This window comes from Electrona antarctica (assembly GCF_951216825.1).
Source record: "Electrona antarctica genome assembly, chromosome: 21".
Lineage (NCBI taxonomy): Eukaryota > Metazoa > Chordata > Actinopteri > Myctophiformes > Myctophidae > Electrona > Electrona antarctica.
In genome coordinates, this window is record NC_136802.1 from 1614730 (window position 1) to 1627520 (window position 12791).

Here is a 12791-nt window from a genome sequence, read left to right on the forward strand (position 1 = left end):
TTCAGTAAGGAGGGTGCCTGTCTCCATCTTTAATAAACAGACAATACATTTTACAGTCAAGATACAATTATATAAAAACATGCAGTAATCCTGGTCTCTAAACTGCCTCCCCCTGGCCAGCGCCTGATGGAGGGGAAAGGAACTGGTTGGAATAACGTGTTCCTTCCACGCACTACGTCCAACCAGGGAAACTCCCCCCTGTCAGGTGTAAAGGAGCAACTTGGACACTCAGGCATGAAGGAAGCATGAGTTCAAGTCCGTTTCTCTCCCCATGTCCCCCATATATGGGGACTAGGTTGGCGGAGGGTGTGCAGAGCCCAGAATCACATTAGATAATTGACACAGGGGTGAAAAAATGAAAACCACACAAAGATCATTTATCAGCTTCAATTCTATAACATTCCAGTTTTGCTCATTTAACAGAATATAGCAGTATTTAACACGCCTTCACATGTTGAAGAATTAACTCAATATAAAATATAACACAGAATAATCAAAAATGTATTCATAAAAGACTAAAAGACTTCTTGTAATGTGTATTCTAGCTGCCACTAGAGGGCGGCGCAGTCTGCACGGCGGTGTGGGCTGGCCGCCTCAGTTTTATTAAATCTGTTCAGTGTTTTAGATTTTTTTCCACAACATTATAATGTTATTTTGATCATAAGACCCACTTACTGAACGTCAGTCTCCAGGTTTAGTTCAGAATATGTATGACACTGATTTACTACCACGCTATGTATGACATTAGGAGTCCAGCTAGGACCACTGGTTCTCAAATGTTTTATTTTCAAGGACCCCCTTAAGGGGACAAAACCTCTTAACTCCATTGGACCCTCCCTCAAAATGTCTGCTAAAGCAACTAACTCCACCACCTCTCCCTCTCATGGAAGTAATTGACAATATATAAAGTTACAACACCAACGTTGATGAGGCTGTATTGCTTTGTTTTAAAAAAAAATATATAAGGTTTTCTTAATTTCCTGAAAAATGTATATTTTTAATTTCCTGAAAAATGAACATCTTTGAGTTATGAGGTTTCCTTCCGACAGCAGAGATGTATTGATTTACTCATTTATTTATCATGTTTGTGAAAGGATCAAAGCATCAATTAGTAACATATTCATTCAGAATGTCAGGGTGCATGTGTGCGCATGCATGTGCACGTGCGCGCGCGTGTTTGAGGTGTTTACATGCGTTGCCGCCATATTGCAGTGATGGCGGCAGCACTACCTACCACTGCGCCATCTAGTCCACATTTAAGGACTGTCGCCTCTTTGGTGTCAGTGTGTGACTCACCCGTTCTGTAACGCTGTGGGGTCATAGGTCAGTGTGTGACTCACCCGTTCTGTAACGCTGTGGGGTCATAGGTCAGTGTGTGACTCACCCGTTCTGTAACGCTGTGGGGTCATAGGTCAGTGTGTGACTCACCCGTTCTGTAACGCTGTGGGGTCATAGGTCAGCGCCATTCCTCCCTGCAACGGGAAAACAACAACATTCAATGAATACCGCTGAGCCGCGCGGAATGTAAAACCTTCTACGATCCAAACCCTTTCTGTTCAATTCAAACGGTGAAAATAGCAGATCTACAAGCTCACACCGTTGTCCCATCGCGACACGTTGGGAGCTTGTACATCTGCTATTTTAATTTCACCATTCCACACATGGGCTAGCTCACTGCGTCTGCGTCTCTGAGCCAGGGTCTGTTGTTGAGGGGTGCTAGCCCCTCCCCTAGCCCCTCCTATATACAGGTTTAATGTTTGTTTTAAAAAAGGCCATTGACAATGAAGGGAAGAATTACGTCATCTTGTCCCTAAAACACAAACATTATATCCCATTAACAATAAAGAGAATGTAATGTTTGTTTTGTCACCGTTTGTTTTACATCACCATTACATCACCTAATCAATATGAGTTAGACTTTAATATATTAGCGCCCCTCACTTCACACAGGTGTGATTTTGTTGGTACTTACTGCGTCTCTGAGCCAGCTGGGTCGGCCGTTGTGCAGAAACCTCCCCTGGTTCTGCCTCTTCTTCTGACCTCCGTCTGCAAACTTACATAATAACGGCTCCGGGGGAACTGTGGACGGGCCAAAACACATCGAAAATAATCAATATTAGGCCCCGCCCCCTTTAACACGAGAACTGTGTTTTCAGGAGGTGGAAACGCAACAACGTTAAAACACCTCCCAGAGTGGATGGAAATCTCTTCGAAAACGCCGTTTCCTCCTCGACGTGTAAAACAATGGGTGGAAATGGAAAACGATGGATCCGCAAAACGTGTGACATCATCATGGCTCACGTGGGCTCACAAAACGTGTGACATCACCATGGCTCACAACGCATGTGTTTATTACATGGATGCAGAGCCCTAGGTCAGACAGGGGTTCTCAACGCATGTGTTTATTACATGGATGCAGAGCCCTAGGTCAGGCAGTGGGCTCACAACGCATGTGTTTATTACATGGATGCAGAGCCCTAGGTCAGGCAGTGGGCTCACAACGCATGTGTTTATTACATGGATGCAGAGCCCTAGGTCAGACAGGGGTTCACAACGCATGTGTTTATTACATGGATGCAGAGCCCTAGGTCAGACAGGGGTTCTCAACGCATGTGTTTATTACATGGATGCAGAGCCCTAAGTCAGACAGGGGTTCACAACGCATGTGTTTATTACATGGATGCAGAGCCCTAGGTCAGACAGGGGTTCTCAACGCATGTGTTTATTACATGGATGCAGAGCCCTAGGTCAGACAGGGGTTCTCAACGTTTTTGGCTGGGGGGAAATGCTTTGGCCATGTCTCGCGATCCCCACCCCGGCCCAATACAAACTGACAAATAACCTTAAGAAGAAGAAGAAGATTTTGTGTTGAGTGACTCACCCGGCACCCCCGGTGGCGTCTTGATGAATTTACCGTTGAAATGCTGAATGATGGCCTCGCACTTCTCTGTGGACTCCATCCTGAAACACATTAACAGGTTCAGTCCATCCGACGTGTCCGTCCACACAGGACACGTGTCCACACAGGACACGTGTCGTGTATTTTCACTCCCAACTAACCCTAAACTCACTAAAGTAGAGAGATAAATGAACACTAGACTAAAGCAAACTGTAGTAGTCAACACCTCAGATGATCGAAGAAACGCAGGCAGAGAGAGTGAACTGGAATCCCATCGAAGTATTTATTGCAGAAGTACAAATACAATAGAGTCCAGAACAGAGCTTCAGACCCTGAGCATGGAGCCCAGGGCCCCTATAGTACTGACCACCGGAGCGGCCAGCACAATACTGATGATTTTCACATTGACAACATGAGACCAAATATACACTTCACAAAACAACACTTGAATTCTGGGTGTGGTTAAGATTTACATACAGATCAACAGATGGCATTTGGTTAGCAGATGGCCGTCTCACTGTGTGTTTTGATTCACACCTGAGACCAAGCTTCAAGCAGTATAGAACAAAGGCTTAGCCCCAGGGTACTTCATGAGAACTTCTGAAGTGATGGCTTCTCAGACTCCAAACTATTCTGACTGTAGACATTGTGTCTCCACACAAAATCACCTTAGCAGTACCAAAATGTATAGTGTAGTTATTGACAGAATATTGCATATATTGGCTATGGACTATATTTTACGAGACCACATTCCCCCCTTATGACAATCACAAGATTGGCATACAAAAAAATACATATAGTCCATATTCAACTGTTACACCCCCCTTTGACTCCACATGGCCTATAACACACATTAGGAAAAACAACAACAAGTGACACATTACAAAGAAGTACACAAATGATTACAACTGGTTCAAATTACATGTTCTCGTTCTTCTAAATGATTCTTCTTCTACATCCTTACAATTTCATCACTTTTCAACACATTAAAACACTGTCTGTAACTTCAAATCACTTTTTTAAACGAATTTCACATAACCTTATCGATCAATGATAGAAATGACTGCACTTAAAACACATACTGACATTAAACCACAACACAATTTCATCTTAACCCCTTTGTTTCACTTTGAAACACCCATTTTTGTTTGGAATAATTATTGGCCTTCAATCTTAATAACTAAACACCCAGTTTAATATGATATTAAGAGTAAAACACAACTCGTCATAAATGATTTCCATTACAGTAAGTTTACAAATACAATTTCGTATCAGTGGAGGATTCTCTCATGGTTTTCAAATTAAACCCCACTGTCGGCACTAAACGGCTGCCAATTGCCCTGTAATTTAATCACTATCCTGACTTTAAACACTGTCGGCACTAAACAGCTGCCAATTGCCCTGTAACTTAATCACTATCCTGATTGAATCTCTCCGTTATTAATAAACCTCTTATAATGTCGCACTTTTCATTGTTCTCACCTCATGTGTTTTAGCCATGCGTGGTCAAACAGAAGCTGCATGAAAGTTGCTGTTGAACTCGCGCACCGCACGTCGCTCTGCTTCCATTGTCCCATCCAACACAGCACCATACTCCCCCCTCCAGACATTATATGAATATGAAATATCACATAAATGACTGGAAAGAAAAATATGAACGCACGTGTAGCTACAGGCCCCGAAACAAAGATACGCCGCAAAACGAGCTTGCAGATCCGCCGTTTCTGAAGAATGAAATGAACGTGGTCGCCGTTCGTGGCCACCTCGCTGCTGACGAATTGAGCCATGCGCTGATCGCTCTCCCCTCCCGGTGCATGGACCGCTGATGAACGCTCCCGGTCCGCTGCTTGGTGAAGGCCGTGAAGATCGATCGCCTCCACCGGGTTGGGGATCCGCTGCTCCCCGCCGAGACGTGAAGAGAAGCATGGTTCCCGTCGACGCGCTGTAGAGGGCCTCTCCCTCCTGTCCGTCGCCGAGTCCAGGTCGCCGTCCACATCGGAGATCCGGAGCGCACCGCTTGCGCCGTTGTCCCCCATTCTCGCCGAAGAGAAGACCACTTCTTCCCGCTGTAGATGAACGCCGTCCCGCCGAAAAACCAAACAAACCCTTGGTTGCCGAAATCAGACTGAATTTGTCCAAAAGTCCCCGCTGGTCCTCTTCTGCCTGGCGCTGGAAAGCCCCAAAGACACCGGTTTCGTCGCACCACTTATGTCGTGTATTTTCACTCCCAACTAACCCTAAACTCACTAAAGTAGAGAGATAAATGAACACTCTAGACTAAAGCAAACTGTAGTAGTCAACACCTCAGATGATCGAAGAAACGCAGGCAGAGAGAGTGAACTGGAATCCCATCGAAGTATTTATTGCAGAAGTACAAATACAACAGAGTCCAGAACAGAGCTTCAGACCCTGAGCATGGAGCCCAGGGCCCCTATAGTACTGACCACCGGAGCGGCCAGCACAATACTGATGATTTTCACATTGACAACATGAGACCAAATATACACTTCACAAAACAACACTTGAATTCTGGGTGTGGTTAAGATTTACATACAGATCAACAGATGGCATTTGGTTAGCAGATGGCCGTCTCACTGTGTGTTTTGATTCACACCTGAGACCAAGCTTCAAGCAGTATAGAACAAAGGCTTAGCCCCAGGGTACTTCATGAGAACTTCTGAAGTGATGGCTTCTCAGACTCCAAACTATTCTGACTGTAGACATTGTGTCTCCACACAAAATCACCTTAGCAGTACCAAAATGTATAGTGTAGTTATTGACAGAATATTGCATATATTGGCTATGGACTATATTTTACGAGACCACACACGTGTCCTGTGTGGACACGTGTCCTGTGTAGACACGTGTCCACACAGGACACATGTCCTGTGTAGACACGTGTCCACACAGGACACATGTCCTGTGTAGACACGTGTCCTGTGTGGACACGTGTCCTGTGTGGACACGTGTCCACACAGGACATGTGTCCACACAGGACACGTGTCCACACAGGAACATATTGGTGATTATGTGTTGATAACATTTGACACGGGTACAGAACCAACAGGCTCTGATGGTGTCGTGTAGGGGAGAGCCTGGTCGGTTGGTGGGGTAGGACGGTTTCACGTCGGACTGGATACCATGCAACACTTTTTCGACACGTATTTCATGTCATTCGATTCCACATCGCGTGAAAGCCCTGTAGACAATTTTTTTTCCATTTATGCCCAAGATTGACCGAGATACAGACTCTTTTGTGTTTTTGCACGCTGTAACTACAAAATCGCCTATTTGAGTGTTTTCTGTTTGTACGGATGTATTTATTTGCTGACGATTGTTAATGGATTTCATCTGTTCAGGCTGATCTGTATGCTAACCCCAGGCGAAGATTCCATTGAAAAATATGCATTAGCCTTTGAGCTAGCTAGCAAAACATAACAATATGCATTAGCCTTTGAGCTAGCTAATATGCATTAGCCTTTGAGCTAGCTAATATGCATTAGCCTTTGAGCTAGCTAGCAAAACATAACAAACAGACGAGGGCAGGACGAAAGCCGCATCCTTTATGCATTGACTGGTACAGAACCCCCTGATGGTGTCGTGTACACCTGGTACAGAACCTCTGATGGTGTCGTGTACACATGGTACAGAACCCCTGATGGTGTCGTGTACACCTGGTACAGAACCTCTGATGGTGTCGTGTACACCTGGTACAGAACCCCCTGATGGTGTCGTGTACACCTGGTACAGAACCCTCTGATGGTGTTGTGTACACCTGGTACAGAACCCCCTGATGGTGTCATGTACATCTGGTACAGAACCTCTGATGGTGTCATGTACACCTGGTACAGAACCCTCTGATGGTGTCGTGTACACCTGGTACAGAACCATGATGGTGTCGTGTACACCTGGTACAGAACCCCCTGATGGTGTCGTGTACACCTGGTACAGAACCCTGATGGTGTCGTGTACAGAACCTCTGATGGTGTCGTGTACACATGGTACAGAACCCTGATAGTGTCGTGTAGCCTACCTGGCGAAGCCCACACCGCGGCTGGTCCCGTTGGCGTCTCGCAGGACGCGCGTGGAGACCACCTGGCCGAAGGACTTCAGCATGGACTCCAGCTCCTGTTCGTCCATCGATACGGGTAGGCTGGAGATGTACAGGTTGGTGGGGTCTTGCTCCTGCTGCTGCACATACAGTGGGAATAAATAATAACTATTATTATTATTATTATTATTATTATTATTATTATTGAGTGGTGTAAACCACAACTGGCTTTGTTAGTCTGTGCTCAAAAAATGAGCATGGTTGCTACGGTCACCCAGTTCACCCGGGTGTGATTTCATTACGTCAGAGCTGATTTCATTACGTCAGAGCTGATCAGGCTATATAATACCTTACACCACTCAGTTCACACGGGTGTGATTTTTATTATTATTACACAGCCCTCCTATGAGACACAGACTGGTTTCTGAACTGCCCACAGCCCTCCTATGAGACAGACTGGTTTCTGAACTGCCCACAGCCCTCCTATGAGACACAGACTGGTTTCTGAACTGCCCACAGCCATTCTATGAGACACAGACTGGTTTCTGAACTGCCCACAGCCCTCCTATGAGACACAGACTGGTTTCTGAACCGCCCACAGCCCTCCGACACAGACTGGTTTCTGAACCGCCCACAGCCCTCCTATGAGACACAGACTGGTTTCTGAACTGCCCACAGCCCTCCTATGAGACAGACTGGAGTAGAAAAAAATGGTGCCATTTTATCATAATTATTAGTGAGGACCTAGTATATGAAGATAGGTTGAAAAGTGGTGAAGTGGTCCTTTAAGCATGTGAGCCGCCATTGGACCCCATGAAGTGAACGGAGTTGTCAGGCGACAAACTATAGGTGGCGAACTTGTGGTGTACATTTCCAGGCTATTCTTTGACCAGCCTGCTTTGCAAGCAGCTGGTAAACAGGGCGTTGTGCTAGTGGGAAGTATGGAGGGTTCTATTTTTAGCCCGGCCATTGTTCCCTGCATGGCGTCTGAATGCAGGGTGCCTGAATGCAGGACACCTGAATGCAGGACGCCTGAATGCAGGATGCCTGAATGCAGGACACCTGAATGCAGGGAGCCTGAATGCAGGGAGCCTGAATGCAGGACGCCTGAATGCAGGGTGTCTGAATGCAGGGTGCGTGAATGCAGGGTGTCTGAATGCAGGGTGTCTGAATGCAGGGTGTCTGAATGCAGGGTGTCTGAATGCAGGGTGCCTGAATGCAGGGTGTCTGAATGCAGGACACCTGAATGCAGGGTGTCTGAATGCAGGGTGCCTGAATGCAGGACGCCTGAATGCAGGACGCCTGAATGCAGGACGCCTGAATGCAGGACGCCTGAATGCAGGGTGTCTGAATGCAGGACACCTGAATGCAGGACGCCTGAATGCAGGGTGTCTGAATGCAGGGTGTCTGAATGCAGGGTGCCTGAATGCAGGGTGTCTGAATGCAGGACGCCTGAATGCAGGACGCCTGAATGCAGGGTGTCTGAATGCAGGGTGCCTGAATGCAGGACGCCTGAATGCAGGACGCCTGAATGCAGGGTGCCTGAATGCAGGGTGCCTGAATGCAGGACGCCTGAATGCAGGACGCCTGAATGCAGGGTGTCTGAATGCAGGGTGTCTGAATGCAGGACGCCTGAATGCAGGACGCCTGAATGCAGGGTGTCTGAATGCAGGACGCCTGAATGCAGGGTGTCTGAATGCAGGGTGTCTGAATGCAGGGTGTCTGAATGCAGGACGCCTGAATGCAGGGTGTCTGAATGCAGGGTGTCTGAATGCAGGGTGCCTGAATGCAGGGTGCCTGAATGCAGGACGCCTGAATGCAGGACGCCTGAATGCAGGGTGTCTGAATGCAGGGTGTCTGAATGCAGGACGCCTGAATGCAGGACGCCTGAATGCAGGGTGTCTGAATGCAGGGTGTCTGAATGCAGGACGCCTGAATGCAGGACGCCTGAATGCAGGGTGCCTGAATGCAGGGTGCCTGAATGCAGGACGCCTGAATGCAGGACGCCTGAATGCAGGGTGCCTGAATGCAGGACGCCTGAATGCAGGGTGTCTGAATGCAGGGTGTCTGAATGCAGGACGTCTGAATGCAGGACGCCTGAATGCAGGGTGTCTGAATGCAGGACGCCTGAATGCAGGGTGTCTGAATGCAGGACGCCTGAATGCAGGGTGTCTGAATGCAGGGTGTCTGAATGCAGGACGCCTGAATGCAGGGTGCCTGAATGCAGGGTGTCTGAATGCAGGACGCCTGAATGCAGGGTGTCTGAATGCAGGACGCCTGAATGCAGGGTGTCTGAATGCAGGGTGTCTGAATGCAGGACGCCTGAATGCAGGGTGCCTGAATGCAGGGTGCCTGAATGCAGGGTGCCTGAATGCAGGACGCCTGAATGCAGGACGCCTGAATGCAGGGTGCCTGAATTCAGGGTGCCTGAATGCAGGGTGTCTGAATGCAGGGTGTCTGAATGCAGGACGCCTGAATGCAGGGTGCCTGAATGCAGGGTGCCTGAATGCAGGACGCCTGAATGCAGGACGCCTGAATGCAGGGTGCCTGAATTCAGGGTGCCTGAATGCAGGGTGTCTGAATGCAGGGTGTCTGAATGCAGGACGCCTGAATGCAGGGTGCCTGAATGCAGGACGCCTGAATGCAGGGTGTCTGAATGCAGGACGCCTGAATGCAGGACGCCTGAATGCAGGACGCCTGAATGCAGGACGCCTGAATGCAGGGTGCCTGAATGCAGGACGCCTGAATGCAGGACGCCTGAATGCAGGACGCCTGAATGCAGGGTGCCTGAATGCAGGACGCCTGAATGCAGGACGCCTGAATGCAGGGTGCCTGAATTCAGGGTGTCTGAATGCAGGGTGTCTGAATGCAGGGTGTCTGAATGCAGGACGCCTGAATGCAGGACGCCTGAATGCAGGGTGTCTGAATGCAGGGTGCCTGAATGCAGGGTGTCTGAATGCAGGACGCCTGAATGCAGGACGCCTGAATGCAGGGTGCCTGAATGCAGGGTGCCTGAATGCAGGACGCCTGAATGCAGGACGCCTGAATGCAGGACACCTGAATGCAGGACGCCTGAATGCAGGGTGTCTGAATGCAGGGTGCCTGAATGCAGGACGCCTGAATGCAGGGTGCCTGAATGCAGGGTGTCTGAATGCAGGACGCCTGAATGCAGGACGCCTGAATGCAGGGTGTCTGAATGCAGGGTGTCTGAATGCAGGACGCCTGAATGCAGGACGCCTGAATGCAGGGTGTCTGAATGCAGGACGCCTGAATGCAGGGTGCCTGAATGCAGGGTGTCTGAATGCAGGGTGTCTGAATGCAGGGTGTCTGAATGCAGGGTGCCTGAATGCAGGGTGTCTGAATGCAGGGTGCCTGAATGCAGGGTGCCTGAATGCAGGACGCCTGAATGCAGGACGCCTGAATGCAGGGTGTCTGAATGCAGGACGCCTGAATGCAGGGTGTCTGAATGCAGGGTGTCTGAATGCAGGGTGCCTGAATGCAGGGTGCCTGAATGCAGGACGCCTGAATGCAGGACGCCTGAATGCAGGGTGTCTGAATGCAGGGTGTCTGAATGCAGGGTGCCTGAATGCAGGGTGCCTGAATGCAGGACGCCTGAATGCAGGACGCCTGAATGCAGGGTGTCTGAATGCAGGGTGCCTGAATGCAGGGTGTCTGAATGCAGGGTGTCTGAATGCAGGACGCCTGAATGCAGGGTGCCTGAATGCAGGGTGTCTGAATGCAGGGTGTCTGAATGCAGGACGCCTGAATGCAGGGTGTCTGAATGCAGGACGCCTGAATGCAGGGTGTCTGAATGCAGGACGCCTGAATGCAGGGTGTCTGAATGCAGGACGCCTGAATGCAGGGTGCCTGAATGCAGGGTGCCTGAATGCAGGGTGTCTGAATGCAGGACGCCTGAATGCAGGGTGCCTGAATGCAGGGTGCCTGAATGCAGGGAGTCTGAATGCAGGACGCCTGAATGCAGGGTGCCTGAATGCAGGGTGCCTGAATGCAGGACGCCTGAATGCAGGGTGCCTGAATGCAGGGTGCCTGAATGCAGGGTGTCTGAATTAGAGACTGACATTTTGTCGGGACTCCCGCGGGTCACGGGATTCCCGCGGGATTCCCGCGGGATGGGATTAATATTTGTATTAATCCCGTGATCGTGACGGGACGGGAATGAAAATCAACAGGAGCGTGCAGGAGCGGGATTGACATCGATGTAGTCATCTTTCTGTGAGCCAACTACATTACCCATAATCCAGCAGTGCTAGTGCTTCCACAACACAAACAGTCAAACACCTCCTCCAATTGCAAACCAGTCGGGCTGGACGTCTTATAAAGTTTTATATGAAGACATCGTAATGCGGCCGTGTATGATTCTGCATCGCGCCGGTGCCGTGATTTAATCGATTATTTATAGCCAGATCATCCTGATGCATTTGTTTCCCCTGGCAGTGGCAACGTTGCAACTTTCAATTGTGATGCTATGTTAGCTACATGCTAACGCTGTTACAGCTCTCTGAACAGCTGTTCTATTCTGAGCGAATGTTCTACAATACATCGTCTCCTTTCTTTCTCCCAACCGAGTCGCATACACCAGTGGTTCCCAAACATTTTCATGTCAAGGACCCCTAAATTGACATTTATTAGCCCGCAGACCCCCATTTGAAAAGATGCCAGGGGCATAAGAGAAGATTTGTATTACGGTTCTAGCTGTGATTCTCAACCATTTTATTTTCAAGGACCCCCAGTTTGACATGCATTAGTCTATGGACCCCCATTGAATGGCATTTTTATCGCTGGGACCCCCAATTTATATTGTAAAATCAATGTTAATTTAACTCTGAGTGTACAAATGGAACAACATTTGGTTCCATTTGTACACTCCCATAACATAATTTGTTACAGACCCATAATGGTCCATTTGGTTCCAAACTATTAATTAGCTGGGGACCCCCTGGAACTCTCTCAAGGACCCCTGGGGACCACTGCCATACACATAGACTTGTACACTGAATAATTAATCATATAGAGTTAAATTGACACTGAGGTTTTTTTTTATCTTAATTGACAAAGCACTTGTTAACTGTTAAGCTTTAAGTTCTGTTCAGGGAAAAACCGTATAGGACTTAAATGAAGTGTCAGAACTGTATTTGGTAGTCAAAGTTAAATCCAACATTGCCCACTTTATTTATTTTAATTTTATTGGTAGGCTATCTGTCTTGAGAAGCCAGAAGTGATAGATAGATAGGCCTATAGATAGATAGATGGATAGATGGATTGATCAATCAATTGCCTTTCCTAATGACTAACATAAAAACATAAAAAAAAAAAAAAAAAAAAACAGGAGCGGGATGGGAGCGGGAGTAATTTCGAGTGGGAGCGGGATGGGATCAGGAGTCATTCTACAGGAGTGGGACAGGACAGGATTTTTTTTTAAACTCTGGCCCAGGATTGGGACAGGACAGGATTTTTTCTGTGGGAGTGGGACAGGACAGGAGTGAAAATCCACTCCCGTGTCAGTCTCTAGTCTGAATGCAGGACGCCTGAATGCAGGGTGTCTGAATGCAGGGTGTCTGAATGCAGGGTGCCTGAATGCAGGGTGCCTGAATGCAGGACGCCTGAATGCAGGACGCCTGAATGCAGGGTGCCTGAATGCAGGGTGGCTGAATGCAGGACGCCTGAATGCAGGACGCCTGAATGCAGGGTGCCTGAATGCAGGGTGTCTGAATGCAGGGTGTCTGAATGCAGGACGCCTGAATGCAGGACGCCTGAATGCAGGGTGCCTGAATGCAGGGTGCCTGAATGCAGGACGCCTGAATGCAGGACGCCTGAATGCAG

General features: G+C 48.4%; 1 protein-coding gene across 1 annotated transcript in view; it reads right to left on the reverse strand.

The window, feature by feature from the left end:
• The window catches only part of LOC306913788 (RNA-binding motif, single-stranded-interacting protein 2-like), a gene marked incomplete at its 5' end in the record, with an annotated part of 23821 nt that extends 15901 nt beyond the window's left edge, over positions 1-7920 (reverse strand). The window contains 5 exons of the mRNA XM_079490600.1: positions 1429-1472; positions 1973-2079; positions 2882-2961; positions 6933-7118; positions 7820-7920. Of these exons, the coding sequence (XP_079346726.1) occupies positions 1429-1472; positions 1973-2079; positions 2882-2961; positions 6933-7118; positions 7820-7920 (518 nt within the window). The remainder of the gene's footprint in view (positions 1-1428; positions 1473-1972; positions 2080-2881; positions 2962-6932; positions 7119-7819) is intronic.
• Between the last annotated feature and the right edge of the window lie 4871 nt (positions 7921-12791).